The following is a 20208-nucleotide window of genomic DNA, read 5'->3' on the forward strand; positions in this document are numbered from 1 at the left end:
CTCCAGCACTCTTGAGATTTAATAGTACTTGGTCCAGTTTGGAGTTTTGAGAGTTTTTGTTTGTTTGTTTTGTTATTGTTGTTTTTGTAGTTGTAATTTGTGTGAAACCATGAACTTCGATATACCCACTTAAATGGAACAAGTTCCGTCAGGTTTTAACAATGGTTTCTTACAAAATCACACTTAACAAAAGTAGAGAGAATAATGGGCACCCCTGGGCATCCAGCCTGTCTTCCAGCGTCAGCACCCTCAGCCTTCATTTGGTTGTTTTGAGGCAGGATCTCTCCGTATAGTCTCCTGACCAGACATGATCCCCTGTCTCAGCCTCCTGCTGCTGGGATTGCAGGCACTTGCCTCCATGCCTCCCTGTGTCAAGACTGCAGTGTTTGCAGGGTTTTCTTTTCTTTCCTAAGTTCTGTAGTTGTGCGTCTTGTTTCTATAGCAATGGTGGGTGTTTCAACAAAACTAGGTCAAGTAAATCCAGTAGTTCATTCTCACTTTGTTTCAGGAAGTAGAGCGAGAAATCTCATTCAGGACGGAATGTGGACTGTACTATTCATACTACAAGCAGATGCTGCAGGCGCCGACCCTCCTGCAAGGTAATCATAACTGCTGCAATCTGGGCGCTGTTACCTGCTTGCTCTGCTGTGGGTCAAGGCCTGCTCTGCACTGATGCATTGGGTGTGTGTGTGTGTGTGTGTGTGACAGAGACAGAGAGAGACACAAATGCCTGCATTTGTTTTTTGTTTTGTTTTGTTTTTTGAGGCAGAGTTTCTCTGTGTAGCCCTGGCTGTCCTCACTCTTTAGACCAGGCTGGCCTCAAACTCAGAAATCCACCTGCTTCTGCCTCCTCCAGTGCTGGGATAAAGGCGTACACCAACACACCTGGCTCATAATACTAAATGTGTGAATGTTTTGTGTACCATGTGTGTTCCTGGTGCCTGTGGAGGTCAGAAGACAGTACCGGGCTCCCTAGGACTAGAGTTAGAGACAGTTGTGAGCTGCCGTGTGAGTTCTGGAAATCAAACTGGGGTCCTCTAGACGACACCAGTGCTCTTAACTGCTGAACCATCTCTCCAGCTCCCATAGCTCCTGGTTTTATTTTATCAGACTGTAATCCCATTCAAGGTACCTCTGGAGCCAACCTGTTTTCTCAGCTTTCAAGGAGGGAAACAGAGGCAAAGGAGGCAGGTGATGTCCCGAGAAACACTGAGCAATGAAATTCCCACAGCTTCCAACACCTTCCACGTAGTCACCGTGGGGCACGAGAGGCAGCAATACAGTAGCCTGAATCTGTGTCTTGGATGTGCTGGCCCTTTCTTCTTGACAGTTTAGCTTAAGAGCTTTAATCTCCAACTCTGTCTTCATCATACTGGCTAATTCTGAAACTATTTTCAGCATCAAAGCCATACATCCTGATTTGGCAAGAGTCAGGGTCCCTCAAAATTTAAGTAACCTCTCAGGATGCTGAGGGCAAGTTTGGTATCGTGGAGCTGGGTCTTTGTCCCCTTGGTGCTGACTTAAGCCCAGGTCAGGGGTTCTCAAAACCAGCAGTTCCTCAGAATATACCTGTGACGGAAGCATGTTCTTAGGAGTGTCTGTCTCGTCGTGTGCAATAGCACTCCCTCTATCGGGAGCCGTCGGTGGGCGTGACATCAGGTGGATCTGTGTTTCTGCAAATCCCAGTCCGTGTGTACTCCTGCTACACGGCAAAAACAACCAACGCGGTTGACGGGCTGACACCGGATGAGCAATCCTGTGATGAGTCCTTTTGAGGAAGAAATTAGCTTTTAAAATTCTTTGTCAAATTTCATATGTGTATATAATGCATTTTGGTCATTTTTATCTCCCTCGTTATCCACTCTCATCCCCCTGCCTCCACTAAACCTTGTTTTCTTCCCAACGAGTTTCATTATGTGCTTTCACATCTTTTTAGGTTTGCTTCATTTTGTTTGTGACCACCGAGTTAAATCGAGGTTGCCTTCATAATCGTTTGTGGGTGGTGTTTACTGGAGCATGGGCAACTTCACAGTGGTTATACCATTGACGGAAATCAATCCGCCTGCCCCAGCAAACATTAACTGCCATAGCTTCTCAGGGCATGTGCGTGGGGTGGGAGGGGCTCTGGTTTTTAATGGCCCCTTCTCATTGTCTGAAAAGCCTCCACGCTGGTTTCCACACTGGCTGCCCCAGTTTACACGCCCACCAGCTGTAGAGGGGAGTTCTTCTTCTCTGCAAATCCTCTCCAGAATTTGCTGTCTTTTGTTTTCTTGATGATGGCCAGTCTGACCTGCATGAAGTCGAATCTCCAAGTCATTTTAATATGCATTTCCCTAATGGTTAAAGATGTTGAGCATTTTAAAAAAGATTTGTCAACTATTTGTGTTCTTCCTTTTGAAAATTTTGTTCGACAGTTTATAAACCCGTTTACTGGTTAGCAGTTTTGTTTTTATGGTGTTCAATTTCTGTAGTTCTTTATATATTCTAGCTATCCATCGTCTGTCTGAGGTGCAGCTGGTAGTTTTTTCCCCACTCTGTGGTCTTTTGTGTCTGCTCTGTGATGTGTTTCCTTTCCTGCACACAAGCTTTTTAAATTCATGCCATCACGTTTGTGAGTCTGGGGGCCATACTGTCGGGGTTCTGCTCAGAAGTTCTTATGTGTACCTATATTGTGACATGGTTTCCTCTAGCAGGTGTCATTGCAGGTTTGGGCTGGTTTTTTATTTTGTTTTTGTTTTTGTTTTTTGAGACAGGTTTCTCCGTGTACTCCTGGCTGTTGGGGAATTCACTGTGTAGACTCACAGAGATCCACCTGCCTCTGCCTCCCGAGTACTGGGATTAAAGGCGTGCGCCACCACTGCCGGCAACCTTTTTTTTCTCACACGTGTTTCTGATGTTTTTGTCAGATGTCAGGTTGCCATATTACATGGGTTTATTGTGGGTCCTTTGTTCTTTCCCATTGTTCTGCTTGTCCGTTTTTTGTCTCACTGTCATGCTGTCTGTCACTATGGCTCTACAATTTACTCCGAGGTCACTTATTTTGTCCACACTCTCAGCGTAATACTAAAGAGTTTATGCATCGTGTTGAATGAATGGAGAAGTATGGTGATCATTTTTTCTCTGATTTTTTCCCCCAAAATATCCTTAGGTTTTCATGGCCTAATCTATGACAATAAAACGGAATCCATGAGGACGATTAACCTCCTCCAACGAATGAATATTTACCAAGAAGTTTTCCTCAGTGTTTTGTATAGAGTCCTCCCCATACAGGTACGTTCGTTGCGTTCTTAGTGTCTGGTGACGGTCCTCACCTGCCGCTGGTCAGTGGAAGTCTCACTCATCTTCCGATTTCAGCTGGTTTTGCTTTGTTTTTTTAATCCTGTAAAATACTGTTACTTTAGTTTTACAAGTAGATGCTTCTGGCTTATCTCATAATATGCGTGCGGTCTCGAAGCTTCAGAAATAGTTCAGTTTGAAAATGTGTAACCATTCCAGACTAACCTGTTTCTCTGTGACTTAACTTTTTTTGGGAGAGGGGTTTCTCTGTGTAGCCCTGGCTGTCCTGGAACTCTCTCTGTAGCCCAGGCTGGCCTCGAACTCACAGAGATCCACCTGCTTCTGCTTCCCGAGTGCTGGGATTAAAAGCATGCGCCACCACCACCCTGCTCTATGACTTACCTTTATGATTAAATAAACACATAAAATTATCAGATCACAATGGCCACTTCCCCGTGAATGAGGCAGAATGAGACAGAGTTTGGTGTTGGTTTGTCTGGAGGCCTCCCTTGCATCTGCTCTTGAGAGTTTGAAGAAAGACAGTCTCCTGGCACGTGGAAGGTGATGGTGACCCTGCTGCAGGCTTGGCAGGCTTAGGCTAGGCGTTACCTTTCTGTGCACACATGTCTTGGAGGATTTCTTTTGTTTTGGATTTGTGGGCTTTGTGTGTCTGGGTAGAGGTTTGTACATGTGAGTACAGGTACATACAGAGACCAGAGGCTTTAGAATCTCCAGGGACTGGAGTTACAGGCGGCTATGAGCTGCCTAGTGTGGATGCTGGGAACTGAACTTGGGTCCTCTACAAGAGTGGTATGCACTCTTCAACACTGAGCCAGCTCCATAGTCCCCTCTCTGGACATGTTTTTTAAATGCCAGTAAGGAAGGTTAGGACTTCTATGATAAACTTTCATAGTTTGGGGAATGAACCAAGGGCCTGGCACACCCAAGTGTGGTATTTAAGTGAGCATGGCCCTCATAGACTCATATATTTGAATGCTTGGTCCCCCACTTGCTGGAACTGTTTGGGAAGGATTAGGAGGTGTGGCCTTGTTGGAGTGGGTGTGTATTGGATGGGGGAGGGGTTCAAAGCCGACACCTTTCCCAGTTAGCTCTCTCTTTACCTCCTTCCTGTGGATCAAGATGTAAGCTCTCAGGTACTACTCCAGCCTGCCTGTCTGCCACCATGCTCCCACCGTGATGGTCATGGACTCGCCCTCTGAAACTGCCCCCATCAACTCTTCTATATGTTGCCATGGTCACCATGTCTCTTCTCAGCAAGAGAACAGTAACTAAGACACTAGGCAAATGAGCTACCGCTGAGTTACCTCCCAGGCCCTGATGAACAGTTCTTATTGTTACCTTTTACAGAAATATCTAGAACCTGTTTATTTTTATATCTACACTCTTTTCGGGCTCCAAGCAGTCTACGTCACAGCCCTTTATATAACCAGCTGGCTTCTCAGTGGCACCTGGCTGTCAGGACTGTTGGCAGCTCTGTGGTACGTCACCAACAGGTGAGTCAGGTCAGCTTGCTCTTCTTCTTTTCCCGGTTTTGAGTGAGGATGAAGGAGGACTGTAAATAGTGTGGTTGGTGAGCCGAAGCACGGTGTTCCATACTTCTTGGGTTGAGAGTGGTTTCTTGTTTAGCCCCGTTCAGAAGTTTTCCCCCTGAGAAGTACCACATCACAGCCTCATCTGTTACAATCCCACTGTCATTTCCAGCTTGCGCTGTGGTCAGTATTTCTTTAGAAACACACCTCATCTCTAAACAGTTAGGTGATGGCAGAGGTGTGTGAATGTTTGTGTGTGAGAGAGGGTGTATGAGTGTTGTGTGAGAGGAGTGTGGGTGTATGTGTGAGTGTGTGTGTGAGTGAATGTGTGTATGTGAGAGGTGTGTATGTGTGTATGTGAGTATATGTGAGAGTGTAGGTGTGAGAGTATGTATATGTGAGTGTGTGTGTATGTGTGAGAGTGTATATGTATGAGTGAGTGTATGTGTATATGAGTGTGTGTGTGTGTGTGTGTGTGTGTGTGTGTAACCATGGCATTGTATATGCCCTGCAGGCATTCTACTATTAAACTCACTTTGTAGTTTTCAGATTTTGTGACAGGGTCTCACTGTATTACCAGGCTGTCTTTGAACTCACTCCGTAGCTCAGGCAGGGTTTGAATTCCGATCTCCTGCCTCTGCTTTCCTAGCTGCTGCAGTCAGAGGCTTCCCCATCACACCCGGGTTCCCTGTCCATCATAATAGGATTTGTAGCAAAAAACTCAGTGCTGTGTGCATGCAATTCTGTTGTTATTATTATTGATGTATATTTTCATATTAATTTGTAAATGTGGGAGCCTTATGAAATATCAGTTTAAAACCTATTCAAGATTATTGGCTGGGTATGGTAGCTTATGCCTTGTAATCCTAGCACTCAGGAGGCTGAGGAAGGGGGATCACCACAAGTATGAGAGCAGCCTGAACTATATAGCAAGTAACCAGCCCATCTGGGCTACAGAATGAAACCCTGGTCTTGAAAAAAGACTTACTGGATTGTTGCCCATCTTACAGTAGCAGCAGCAATAGTTAGTAAGGCCCCTAAAGTTTTAAAATGAATTCTAATATAGATTTTTCACATTTTATGTATTTAAGTGTGTGCACCATGCTTGTTCCTGTTACCTGTGAAGTCCAGAAGAGGGCATCAGATCCTCGGAAACTAGAGTCAGAGAAAGTTGTGAGCTGTCATGTGGGTGCTGTGACCTAAAGCTGGGTTCTCTGCAAGAGCAGCTGGTGCTCTTAACCTTTGAACCATCTCTCTAGCCTTCCCAAAATTATTTTTATTACAAGTCTAGTGAATGCTTATAATGTGCTCAGCACTTTACAAAATCTATTCTTTTAACAACCATATTAGGGACTGGGTTTGGTAGTATATCAGATATAGAGGCAGGCAGATCTTTGTGAGTTCAAGGCCAGCCTGGTCTATGTAGTGAGTTCCAGGGCAGCCAGGGCTACACAGAGAGACCCTGTCTCAAAACAAAACAACAGCAACCCCACTTGATAGGTACTGTGACCTCCGTTTTAGAGGTATGGACCTTGAGACTCAGAAGGGGGTCATCTGTGCTCACACACACTGAAGGGCACTGCTGTTCTTTGTAGTCGTCATCAATTGTCTGTGCATGTGTGTGTCTCAGTACTGATTACACAAGTATGTGAGTATGTGAGTGTGTGTGTGTCAGTACTGATTACACAAGTGTGTGCATATGTGTGTCAGTACTGATTACACAAGTGTGTGTGTTGGTACTGCTTACACAAGTGTGTACGTGTGTCTCAGTACTAATTACACAAGTGTGTACGTGTGTGTCAGTACTGATTACAGAAGTCTGTGCATGTGTATGTCTTGGTACTGATTACAGAAGTCTGTGCATGAGTGTGTCTGGTACTGATTACACAAAGGTGAAAGCTCACCTCTTCTTGTCCTCTGGAGGGTGGCATTCTGTTGGGGTAAGCCATTTGAAAGGTTACCGCCATCAGCACGTTTCAGTGTCAGATACAAAGCGCTAAGGAAAATAAGGTCTTGAGGTCTGGAGAGATGGCTTGGCGCTGGCTGCTCTGGCAGAGGGCCCAGGTTTGGTTCTCAGCACCCACACGGTGGCTCACTACCACCTGTAGCTCCAGTTCTAGGGGATCTGATGCCGCCTTCTGGCCACTGCTGGCAAAACACTCAGATACATAAAATAAAAATCTTTAAAAGAAAAAGCAAAGAAGAGAAAACGTTGCCTTCAGCATCTAGAGAAAAGTATGAGGGGCAGTTTGGCGTGGGCCCTCGGCGACCTCAGTACCCTCGCTAACACTGGCTTGAGCTCTGATCCCAGCACTTAGCCAACGAGGAACCCAAGGGATTTCATGTCCTGGGGGTCACAGTGATGAAGATGGTGATGACAGTGGCCATTGAGAGGAATCATTACAAGAACTGTTAGTCTGGTTGTCTATGTTCTCTCCCTACAGAACAGATACCACGAGAGTTGAGTTTACCATCCCGCTGAGGGAGAACTGGGCTCTGCCTTTCTTTGCAATTCAGATTGCGGCAGTTACCTACTTTCTGAGACCAAACTTACAGCCTCTGTCTGAAGTAAGTTTCAAGAACACTTTACTTGTGTGTGTGTGTATGTGTGTGAGAGTGTATGTGTGTGAATGTGTCTGAGTGTGAGTTTGTGTGAGTGTGTGAATGTATGTGTGTATAAAGTGTGAGTGTGTATGCATGTGTGTGAGTGTATGTGAATGAATGTCTATGTGTGTGTGAATGAATGTATGTATGTGTGTATGAGTGTGTGTGAGTGTGTTTATGTATATGAATGAATGTGTCTGAGTGTGTGTGTGTGTGTGTGAGAGAGTGTGTGCGTGTGTGTGTGTGTGTCTGTCTGTCTGTCCAGGTGTATCTGTCTCTGGGTTTGTGAGGGGCCACAGCACTTGTGGAGGTCAGAGGAAAACTCAGGGGAATCATTTCTCCTCCCACCACGGTGTAAGTTCCCGGGATTAAACTGGGGTCCAGTGTCTCTGTCCACCTAGGTATTTTGCCAGCCCGGAGTTCCTAGAGTACTTTTTAATCCCCTGGTTTTGTCTGAGAAGCAGGATGCTGCAGTTCTCAGGGGTAGCTCTCATTCTGTGACCAAATTTATGATTTCTAAAGTATGTGTGCAGGGATGTATTTGGTGGGGGTACAGGCACTTGGGTTCTGGTGCCTTGGAAGCCACAGAAGGGCATCGATCTCCTCAAGCTGGAGTTACAGTTGTGAGCAGCCCCAAGTAGGTGTTGGAAACCAACCTCAGGTCCTCTGCAGGAGCAGCAAGCTCTCTCCACTGCTGGACCATATCTTCCCTTCCAGTTAAGCTCTCTTCCTCTGAGCATTTTCCTCCTTTGCAAAGAAAATGTTTTCAAGTTTAAAATGTCCTCTTTACAATCTACCCTCAAGTAGTTGTAGGAAGCCCACACACAGTTCTGTGAAACTGTCAGAATTTCTGAGCCATTGCTCTTGAGATGTGCTTTGGTATATTACGGCCTCTAGATCAGCGTGGAATGCACATACCATATGTGAATATTTATATGAGAATGTCACTTCGGGGTATTTAGAGCTTAAATAACAAATGCAAGGGTTTTCAAAGCAGCAGTGTGTGCTTTCTCTACTTTTATTTGGTGTATAGGGATATAGGCTACTCCTAAGAAAACTTAACTGTGAGATTTTTTCATGACTGGAGACATGTAAATTACTCCAAGCTTTCCCCTTCTTTCCACAGAAGCTGACACTTCTTGCCATTTTCATGTCAACTTTTCTCTTTAGCCTGGCATGGCAGTTTAACCAGTTCATGATGCTGCTGCAAGCGCTGGTGCTGTTCATCCTGGACTCCTTGGACATGCTACCGGCCGTGAAGGTGAGCACCGCCTACCTCCATCTTCTCGATGGGCACTGATGGGATGGGAACTGGTGCAGACGTGTGATGGAACTCTTATGCAGATCTGTGTGGTTATGCTGTGCTCACCTGAAGCTCAGTACTGTGTGCAGCCCAGTTTGACAGTCACAGCGTTGTTTGGTGTGTGTGAGATTTATTTACTTTTTTTGTTTTATGTGTATCAATGTTTTCCCTGCATATAAGTATGTGGGCCACATGTGTGCATGCAGTACCCACAGAGGCCAGAAGAGGGTGTTGGATGCACCTGGAACTGGAGTTATAGATGTTGTTAGCCATCCTGTAGGTGCTGGGAATTGAACTTGGGTCCTCTGTAAGGGTAGTTAGTACTCTTAACCACTGAGACATTTCTCCAGCCCCTCAACATTTTTTTCAAGTTAAATAGTGCCTCTAGACACTAGAGGGATAGCTCAGTAGTTTTGAGCACCTACTGCTCTTGCAGAGGATCGGGGTTCAATTCCCCACAATCACATAGCAGCTCATGTGGAGTTACATTCCTTTAAATCCAACTCCAGGAGATCTGATGCCCTCTTCTGGCCTCTATGGGTACTGTGTGCATGTGGTGCACATAAACTCATGCAGGCAAAAAATATAAATAAATTATTTGAAAGTACGTCTATCAAGGCACAGGTATCTCAGTCAGTTGCCATTTATAAACATGACTTACAATTTAAAATACAGTGTAGCTCTTAAAATTTCTTAATATATAGTACCTATTTTTTAGTATAAAACTCAATTGGACATATAATCCTTTTGGAGGTGTTTTGATTTCATTTTTTAAAAAATATTTACTTTTACTTTATATATATGAGTGTTTTGCTTGCATGTATATGTGTACATCGTGCATGCCTGGTACCCACAGAGGCCAGATGGGGCTCCAGATCCCCTATAATTGAAGCTGTGGATGGTTATGTGCTGACAAATGAGTGCTGAGGACCAAACCTGAGTCCTCTGCACGAGCGGCAAATGATCTTAACTGCCGAGCCATCTGGAGACAAGGTCTTACTCTGGGCTGGTCTGGGGCCTCCAGCAGTCCTCTGGCCTCGGCCTTCTAAGTGCGGGGTTACAGATAGGAGCCACCATTCCAGACTGGGTAGTTGTTTTATTCCATAATATTTTATAAAATTTTCATAGTCACATCCTCCCAGTACATAGAATGTGTGCTCTTGCTGACTGGTCAAACTCTGCAGATAAAATAGCCAAAGCTGCCGGGCGGTGGTGGCGCACGCCTTTAATCCCAGCACTCGGGAGGCAGAGCCAGGCGGATCTCTGTGAGTTCGAGGCCAGCCTGGGCTACCAAGTGAGTTCCAGGACAGGCGCAAACCCTGTCTCAAAAAACCAAAAAAAAAAAAAAAAAAAAATAGCCAAAGCTATCTCTGCCTGCTAGTGTGTGTGCTGTCCTTTAACCATGGTTTGACATATCATAATTGATTGACTGTTCTTCCCTCACAAGTACATACCTGTTCACAGATACATACTTAGAGATACGCATGCCCGTTCACAGATACATACTTAGAGATATACATACCCGTTCATAGATATATACTTAGAGATAGACATACCCGTTCATAGATACATACTTAGAGACATAATCTTAAAAAAATAAAATCTTGCCAGGTGGTGGTGGTGCACACCTTTAATCCCAGCACTCGAGAGGCAGAGGCAGGGGCAGGTGCATCTCTGTGAGTTCAAGGCCAGCCTGGTCTACAGAGTGAGTTCCAGGACAGCCAGGGCAACACAGTGAAACACTGTCTTGACAAACCAAAATAAATAAAATAATAAAAATTTTAAAAAGAGAGTTAGGGGACCAGAGAGATGGCTCAGCAGTTAAGAATGCTTACCTGTTTGCAGAGGACCCCAGGTTCAGTTCCCAGCACCCACTGGCAGCTCATAACTTACAGGGAGTTGGACAGCGTCTTCTAACCTCCACAGGCCTCTGCGTGTACCTACATTCAGGTCCTTACACATACCTGTAAGATATAGTCTTTTGCCGGGCGGTGGTAGCCCATGCTTTTAATCCCAGCACTCAGGAGGTAACCTGAGTGGATCTCTGTGAGTTCGAGGCCAGCCTGGTCTACAGCGCGAGATCTAGGACAGGCACCAAAACTACACAGAGAAACCCTGTCTCGAAAAAAACAAAACAAAAAACAAAAAAAACAAAACAAGAAAAAGATATAGTCTTTTGAAAGCCAGAGGCTGAGTGCAGACAAGGTAGAATGCACACACTTCTTGTTCCTGTTCCAAGAGCAATGTAAAGCCCTGGGCATGTACACAGAGCAAATGATTGACCATAGAGTTAAAAACGGAGATGACCAGTGTGATGGTTTGAATGAAAATGGCCCCACCCGTAGGCTTATAGGAAGTTGCACTATTAGGAGGTGTGGCCTTGTTGGAGGAAGTGTATCACCGAGGCTTTGAGGTTTCAAATGCTCGAGCCAGGCCGTGTCACTCTCTCCCTGCTGCCTGCTGATCCAGATGGAAAACTCTTGGCTGCTTCTGCAGCACCATGTCTGTCTGCACACAGCCATGCTTCCTGACCATGATGATAATGGACTGAACCTCTGAACTGTAAGCCCGCCTTAATTAAATGTTTTCCTTGTAAGAGTTGCTATCTTCATGGTATCTCTTCACAGCAACAGAAACCCTAACTAAGACAACTAGAAACTTCCAGACCAGAAGGAAAATGTAGCAATGAGTCACCTGTGTTTCCTTTTTCCTTCACAGATCCCTGAGTAGACACTTGAAAAATCAGAAACCCAGAAATAGCAGTAGATTCAGACAGAAAAGCACAAGAAAACCCTCTCTGCAGCAGAGGACCAGAAAGGAGAAAACTTAGCAAGACAACAGAAAAACTAACAGCTCATGGCGGCCAACGCGTTCCAAACCGTGCAGCCCCACTCCCACCTCTGCCGGCAGCTGCTGGTGGCAGTGCCTGGATTTCTGCCCTCGCCCGGCTCTACTGAAGCACGTCTGCTTCCTGTCAGGGCAATGTCAGGAAATCTGGAGTTTCCACCATCTCCCATAGGCCACATGGGGAGCCTGACTTCAGCCCCCACTTAGCTGTGATGGCATCCTTTCCCTCCCTGCCAGCAGAGTATCCACTGCCAAGGTCGGAACACTAAGAAACTTCATAGTCAGAAAAACACCTGATACCCAGTGCTCGCCCTAAAGGGACCCCGTCTCAATCCCCTTCTCCCAAAAGAGGGCAGAAAGAATGTAAGTGCGGGAGGATGGGCAGGAGGACTGTGAGACATGGCATGTCCACCTCACCATGAACTCACCGCAGCTGTGGCTCCCTGCACTAGATGAATTGGCAGCCCAGCAAGCAGCACACATTTCACTCAGTGGAGAGGACATGAAGAGGAAGGGAGATGTTAAGAGTGCCTGGGGTTCGGGGAGGAAGGAGCTGGAGTGCATACAGTCAGGCTCATACACATAAATTAAAAAAAAAAAAATTAAAGCAGGTATACCCACATCATGTAGCTGTGTCAAAATGGCCTGTAGTGAAACATTGTGATCGTAGTGACTTTTCCTACTGCAGGGACAGAACAAGTTAAGAATAAAAGGTTTGTTTTGTTCCACGTCTGCAGAGAGATTGCCGTCTATCTTGGTGAAGACATGGTGATGGGATGGGTTGGTTCTGTGGTGTCCAGAGCACAAGGCAGCATTAGAGTCAGCAGGCAGGGAGCAGAATTGAGGATCAGAGCCAGAGCTCTGCATAGCTGCGAAGGCCTGATGCCAGTGACCGCCTTCCATGTCTGGACCTCATCTCCCAGAGACTCAGCTCATTGACCTGTCAGCTATGGTTGCCTGCACAAGACCTACAAAAGATCAAACCAGCTGAAATCCTGGCCTCAACCCCCACCCTCAGTGGCCGCAGGCAGTGGATAGTTACTAAGGGAGGGAGAGTCATTCTTTACTGAGGAAGTGGCCCTGGTAGGTCTTGCACACTGTGATGGATATCTCACACCCACACACCTATGAGCAGTACTAACTGGTTAGTGGGCTGTCAAAAGAAAAAATTGCTGGGTGGTGGTGGCGCATGCCTTTAATCGCAGCACTCAGGAGGCAGAGCCAGGTGGATCTCTGTGAGTTCGAGACCAGCCTGGTCTACAAGCAAGATCCAGGACAGGCACCAAAATCTACACAGAGAAATCCTGTCTTGAAAAACCAAAAAGGAAAAAAATTAAAAAGACCTGAATTTGGGAGGGAGCATATTGGGGGACATAAGATAGAAACAGGCTAGATATACTCATATTCACTGTATACATGTATGTAATTCTCCCCTCCCCTTACAAACAGAAGCCTCTGTGGGGTACATTTCAGAATCAGATCTACACAGTTATGCAGTGTTCTGAAGTTTAAGTTTTCACAGAATAGTCATTGACGTGCGAAGATTGTACACAGTGTGGAGTGTGTGGTTTGTATGAGATGGGCGGTGCCGTCTGAACCTCCATTACCTCTCAGTAATGGCGTTGGGTTTTAACTCTTGACTCTGCCTTCCTGTCAGTTACTCTTCCGTTTCCTGTTTTTCTGTGTACAGTAAGGTGTATTGTAATCCTGAAAACCACTAGCATCCTCTGCCCTGTGTTCCTGGGAACACCAGGCATCGACAGAGCTCGGGGCCTCTTCTCCATGTGTGAAGCAGATTAGTTTCCTTTGAGTTTTAAAAGCGTGAACCGTTAGGGAAGTCAGGTCTGCTGAACAAAACTGTTATTTTCCATAGGTCTGTCTGTGTGAGTATGAAATTGAAAAACTATCAACTTGCTTTGAAAAAGATTTACTTATTTTTTTCTACATGTGTAAGTGTTTGCCTGTGTGTATGTATGTGTACCACATGCATGCAGTGCCCACAGAGGTAAGAAGAGGGTGTTGGACCCCTGGAGCTGGAGTTACAGGCAGTTGTGAGCTGTCATGTGGGTGTTCAGACTTAACTGGGGATGAATACAAACTAAATGAAGTCATGCATGACACGGTCCTGACGTGGATGGTCTGGAAAGTAATGGGAAGAGATGAAGTCCTGACTGTTGGTTGTAGATACTCATTATAAAAAGAATTGGAAAGAAAACTGGAAATTATGAATCACATTTTGTCATTTCCCCAAGTAACATTTACCCCTTTGTTTCCCTTTTCATTAATGTCACAAAATTTAAAATGTTCTGTTATTGGGCTGGAGAGATGGCTCAGTGGTTCACGAGTACCCTGCACCCACATCCGGTGGCTCACAACCACATGTAACTCCAGCTCCAAGGGATCTGATGCCCTCTTCTGGCCTCTGGAGGCACTGCATACACACATGGTCAAATTCATGTGAACACACACAATTAAATAAAAATCTTTAAAACGTTCTCTGTCAGTAAAAGTCAAAAACAAGTGAAATTCAAACAACGTTGTGTCCTTTTATAGATGATGTTTCTTGGAGCTAGGTACATGTTCTGCATTGCTTGTAACCTGAAATGTGACCACTGTGTCACCGTGGCTTGGTCTCCTGATGAAATCTCCCTGGTGTCATCTTTGTTGCAGGTCACCTGGCTGTACGGCATACAGATAAGCTGCTTGCTCCTCGTCTGCATGCTTCAGTTTTTTAACTCCATGATTCTGGGATCGCTACTCATCAGTTTTAACCTTTCGGTATTAATTGTAAGAAAACTTCAGGTAGGACTTTTTAAATTTTTATAAACTGTATTTATTTTAAAAAGATTTTCATTTTGAGCCCTGCGTGTGTTTTGTGAATGTGCACATGAGTGCAATTCCTATGGAGGACACAAGAGGGCACTAGATCCCCTAGACCTGGAGTTACATGCTGTTGTGAGCTGCCTACACTGGGTGCTGGGAACCAAACTGGGGTCCTCGGCAAAAGCAGTACACACTCTTAACTGCTGAGCCATCTCTCCAGCCCTATAAAATCTATTTTTGATTGTGTGGCTCTCTAGGCCTTATTTGCAGGGTCAGTGCTAGGTAAGATCATTGATGACTTCCCTGCCCCCAACCCACCCACCTAGTATCCTGCATAGCACCTTCCTGCACCGTGAAAGCTGACCTGCTGAGAGGGCGTCTCCCAGTCAGTTCCAGTTTGGTTTCTCCACAACCCCTGTGTTCACCATGTAGGGCCGTAAGGTCTGTTACAGTGGGCAGCCAAGAATTTGTGTTTTCTTAGGGTCTGCTGGGGCCTTCCTGTCCAGCAACTCATAGGGAGGTCTTCATGTGTTCCCACCAGGGTTTTCATTTAACAACCTGTGTCTTCTAGGGCCAGCTTGTTCACCCATGCAGACAACCTCTGCTCCATCTCCTTTCTTTAGTTACATCTTTTTTTTTTTTTTTTTTTTTTTTTTTTTTTTTTTTTTTTTGGTTTTTCGAGACAGGGTTTCTCTGTGTAGCTTTGCGCCTTTCCTGGAACTCACTTGGTAGTCCAGGCTGGCCTCGAACTCACAGAGATCCGCCTGGCTCTGCCTCCCGAGTGCTGGGATTAAAGGCGTGCGCCACCACCGCCCGGCTAGTTACATCTTTAAATTACCTTACAGACTAGTAGGTTCCACGAGGCTTTTTCATGCATTCTTGGTGTCACCTCACCAGCCCCCCCACCTTTTCACCCTCTTCCCTGCTTTGACTTTAACCACCGATATCCCCCTTTTCACGACACATGTAAAGTTACTAAACTAAAGACCCCATGAATAGGTTTTGTCTCCACGTGTATGTGTGTTACATGAGCCAACATTTTAAATCTTTGAATAATCTCACGTGATTATGAAGTTATAGTTAACATTAAAGTATATTTAAATGTTCATTAAAAATTAAAACACAGTTCTTTCATTTTCTAGAAAAACCTAAAAACTGGGACCTTCCTGACTAGGATTGGAAAACTATTGTTGCATTTACTTCTAGTTTTCTGTTTGACACTTTTTCTTAACAACGTTATTAAGGTAAGTTAATAAGTGAGATTGAATCCTTTCTGAAATGTATTTATGGGATTGAAGATAAGCTTAGAACTTTCAGTTAGAAGTAGTTCTTTTTGTAAAGCGTACTTGAATCCCTGAGTCAGGATTGATTGACCCAGCAAGGGCCACGCTTGGTTTTGTTGGTTTTGATTATTCATTTCTCTTCCCTTTCATGACACATCCTGTCGCTATGACAAAGCAGTTCAGAGAAGAGTTTCTTAGGGCCTGTGGCTCCAGAGGCTTAGAGTCCGTGATGGTGAGCCGAGCAGGTTGAGAGCTCACATCCTGAACTGTAAGCAGGAAACAGAGAGATCAAACTGGGAGTGGGGTGAGGCCTTACACTCTCAAAGCCCACCCCAGTGACATCGCACTTCTTCCAGCAAGACTGCACCTCCTGAGCCTCCTCAGACCGTGCCGCCAACTAAGGACCAAGGGTTTAAGTGCCCGAGACTATGGAGGACATATCATCCAAATCACTGTGAATGCTATCTGTCTTAGTTAGGGTTCCTGTTGTCGTGAAACTCCGTGACCAAAGGCAAACTGGGGAGGAAAGGGTCTATTTTCCTTTCACATCCCCAGTCACAGTCCATAGTCCACTGAGAGAAGCCAGGGAAGGAACTCAAACTGGACAGGAACCTGGAGGCATGAATTGGAGCAGAGGCCCTAGAGGGTGCTGCTTACTGACTTGCTCCCCATGACTTGCAGTCTGCTTTCTTAACAGAACCCAAGACCACCAGCTCAGGGATGGCCCTACCCATGGTGGGCTGGGCCCTCCCCCATCGATCATTAATTAAGAAAATGCCCCACAGATTTGCCTATAGTCCGATATTATGGAAACATTTTCTCAATTGAGGCTCCCTTCTCTCCTAAAACTAGCCAGCAGAGTGTCTGTCCTTGAGCTCATCAGATTGAAGGCTCAACTTTAAAAACATTAACTATTTTCTATGAGCTCCATGGTATTTTTTAAATGATCATTTTCTATTTGTTTTGTTTGGGAGGTTTTTGAGATGGTGTAACCTAGCTGGCCTTGAACTCCGCATCCCACTGCCTCAGCCACCTCTGTGCTGGGACTCCAGGTGTGCACTACCATGCCCCACAAGGTGGGCTTTATTGGGATTTTTTTTTTTTTTTTGTTCAAAAGAAGATGTGAGTTCATTTTTGCTAAGTTAAAATGAACAACCCGAGGCTGGGATGCCATTGTGGGCATGTATGAACTAAGCATGTACAGAGCCCTGAGTTCTATTTCCACCACCAAAATAAATTAAAAAAATAACTAGATAGTAGAATAACTCATTTAGTAACCTGGTCACTGTGCAGAATAGGCTACAATTCACAGAGCTCTGCTGACTGCCTGCCGAATGCTGATATTAAAGGTGAGCACCATCATGCCTGCCTTTACTAGGATTTTTGATTGAGTGTTCTGTGGCATAGCTTTGTTTACTGCTTGTCTAAGGGCAGGCTTTCCCTCAGGGTATACCTCTTGGACCTTGGTGCCCCGTTGGTTTTCGTTTTTAATTTTATTATTTTTACTTTATGTATATGGGTGTTTTGCCTGCATGTGTGTCCGTGCACTCATGTGTGTCTGGTGCTCCAGGATGAGGCATCAGGTCCACTGAGCCAGAGTTCCAGATGGTTGTGAGCCACCATGTGGGTGCTGGGAGTCAAACCTGGGTCCTCTGCGTGAGCAAACAGTGCTCTTAACTGCTGAGCTGCCTTCCCGAGCTCCCACCTGTCTTTAACTAGTGCAAAGGGCTTGTGATTTCATCAGACATTCTTGCACCCCACTCCCCTCTTCTCAAAGGCTGGTCTAGCAGAAGAGACACCTGTAACCATCTTCCTTCCCCTCAGAGGAGTACAGCAGTCTCTTTCTTCTCCCTGTTGACTGTCAAAAAGGAAAAAAAAAAATTAGTCAGTGAACCACAATGATCATGCCACTTTTCTATTTTGTTTTGGTTTGGTTTGTTTTGGTTTTGGGTTTTCCAGACAGGGTCTCTCTGTCTAGCCACAGTTTGTCCTGGAACTAACTTGCTCTGTAGACCAGGCTGGCCTCGAACTCACAGAAATCCACCTTTCTCTGCCTCCCAAGTGCTGGGATTAAAGGTGTGTGCCACCACTGCCTGGCTGCCACTATGTTCTGAAACTCTGTATCATACCCACAGTTTCCTAATTGGAGGACTCAAAATTATTCAGAAAAGGAGCCAGAGAGATGGCTCAGTTGGTAAAGTGTTTACCACCCAAGCACAAAGACCTCAGTTCAGATCTCAGGTCCCATAGGAAAGACTGGGCATGGTAGCATGTGTCTGTAATCCCAGTGCCCAGGAGGCAGACAGGCATATCCCTGGAACTCACTGGTCAGCCAGTCTACCAGAATCAGTGGGTTCCAGGGTCATTGAGAGGTCCTGTCTCAAATATTAAGGTGAAAGAAGACGCCTGACATTAACATCTGGCCTTCACACACACACACACATGTGCACTGCACACATACACACACAAACAGAAAATGTGCCTATACTGAACATGTATAGATTTTTGTCTTACATTTCCTAAATAATACAGTACAGCAGCCACTTATATGGCATTTCTTTTATATTTGATATTGTAAGTAATCTAGAGTTGGTTTCAGGTCCACAGAAAGACAAGCATGGTGGTGGTGCATTCCTGTAATCCTGCACTTAGGAGACTGAGGCAGGAGGTTCCTGAGTTCAAGGCCAGCCTGTGCAGCTAGCAGTGTGGTAGACTGCTTGCTTATTAGCATGTGCAAAGGCCCTAAGTCCAATACCTCGAACTGCCCCCTCCCCCCAAAAAAAAGAGCGCAGAAGAACGTCTGTATGCAAATACTGCATTGAAGATTGGACTATGAAGGATTCCCTAAACCATTGTCTGTGATAATAGCAAGGATTGACTGCGCTCACTCGAAGCTTACATGTGCAAGGCTCCTCCACATTCCCGCTTGGCAGACTTAGTGATCCGTCCGCTCTTTGATTTAACCAGTAGAGACCTCTGAGCCTAGACTTCTGTTTTTTTGACACTCCAAAGGATAAGAGTCTATTGATCGACCCTCGCTGAGTGTTTCAGCAGAGACCTACAACAGCAAATTAGAAAAAGCAGTCTGGGGCTGGAGAGATGGTTCAGCCATTAAAGGCTAGGCTCACAACCAAAAATATAAGAGAAAAAGCAGTTTGTGAAACTCCTTGCACTTAGTGGACCCACAGGAAGCATCTCCCTTGCTCCAAGTAGTTGGAGTTGCTGCTCAGGGGCACAAGCCACATTTTTGCCTCATTGTTAATGAATATATTTTGTTTTCTCAATTGTGACTTCATCTTATTTTTTTTCTGCCTTTCTTTATCTGATATGATTTTCCCCATTTTTGTCTTTAAGATTTTATTTTTGCTGGGTGGTGGTGGTGCACCCCTTTAATCCCAGCACTTGGGAAGCAGAGGCAGGTGGATCTCTGTGAGTTTGAGGCCAGCCTGGTCTACAAAGCGAGTTCCAAGACAGCCAGGGCTACACAGAGGAGCCCTGTCTCAAAAAAAAACTTATTTTTGTTGTTTTTAATGATGCATATGTGGGGAGCCGGGATTGTCCATGTGAGTGCGGTGCCTATGGAGGCCAGAAGAGGGCATCAGATCCCCTGAAGTTGGGGTTACACACAGTTCTGAGCTGCTTTACTGGGGTGCTTAGAACCCCGCTCAGGTCCTCTGCAAGAGCGGGACAGGCTCTTAACCACCTGAGCCGCCTGTTTGTGTTATGTGGGTTTTTATAATTCGTAAATAAAAAGTAAGATTACAGAAATTAAGATTACAGTATGTAATGGTGAACGCTGGAATTGGGGTCATCTACACCTTAGGGTCACGTCTGTCCAGAGTTATCTGAATGACTGAGTCCTGAAAGCCACACGGGCTGTGGACCTGCTTGAGATTTCAGATCATTTTGTTGATGTTTTCTGATACAAAACGAAAAAGGTCACCTTTGCTTGATCTACTTTGCGTGTTGAATTCATGCAGCTGTTTGAATAAAGGATCACCCTTAGAAGGGGAGAGGCAGTGGGGCGGAGGTGAGATCTCGGGGACTGCTCCTCTGCGCTGTCTCCCTCACAGGCTGTCTGTCAGGGAGACACTATAACTCATCTCCTTTTCTCTTTTCCTAACAGAAAATTCTTAACCTGAAGTCAGACGAGCACATCTTTAAATTTCTGAAGGCCAAGTTTGGGTTTGGAGCCACCAGGTATGACTGGCTTCAGACTGCCTGCTGTTTATCCTGAAGCCCAAAGCCTTCCCCTCTCCCCTGCGTCTCCTTGCCTCGGCTCGGGTGTGACATCCCCTGCCTCCCTTCTTCCCCAGGGACTTCGATGCGAATCTCTACCTATGTGAAGAAGCCTTCGGCCTCCTGCCTCTCAACACATTCCAGAGGCTCTCGGAGACACTGCTGTTTTACGCATACGTGTTCGTCTTGTTGGTCACAGTGATCACGGCTTCGGTGGTTGCCTTTCATAACCTCAGGTAGGCCTTCTTAACGCTCCTGCTTTAGTGACGTTGTTCTGGACGGG

General features: G+C 45.5%; 1 protein-coding gene across 3 annotated transcripts in view; it reads left to right on the top strand.

Moving 5' to 3' along the window:
* Positions 1 to 20208, top strand: part of Dpy19l3 (dpy-19 like C-mannosyltransferase 3) — a 71948-nt gene that overhangs the window by 24537 nt on the left and 27203 nt on the right. For all 3 annotated transcript variants that reach the window (XM_052761335.1, XM_052761333.1, XM_052761334.1), the window contains exons 4-12: positions 509 to 599; positions 3149 to 3270; positions 4645 to 4790; positions 7271 to 7394; positions 8557 to 8691; positions 14251 to 14382; positions 15546 to 15647; positions 19813 to 19886; positions 20003 to 20161. In XM_052761335.1, the coding sequence (XP_052617295.1) occupies positions 509 to 599; positions 3149 to 3270; positions 4645 to 4790; positions 7271 to 7394; positions 8557 to 8691; positions 14251 to 14382; positions 15546 to 15647; positions 19813 to 19886; positions 20003 to 20161 (1085 nt within the window). The remainder of the gene's footprint in view (positions 1 to 508; positions 600 to 3148; positions 3271 to 4644; positions 4791 to 7270; positions 7395 to 8556; positions 8692 to 14250; positions 14383 to 15545; positions 15648 to 19812; positions 19887 to 20002; positions 20162 to 20208) is intronic.

Source organism: Peromyscus californicus, unplaced genomic scaffold (genome assembly GCF_007827085.1).
Source record: "Peromyscus californicus insignis strain IS unplaced genomic scaffold, ASM782708v3 Scaffold_4__1_contigs__length_199733344, whole genome shotgun sequence".
NCBI lineage: Eukaryota > Metazoa > Chordata > Mammalia > Rodentia > Cricetidae > Peromyscus > Peromyscus californicus.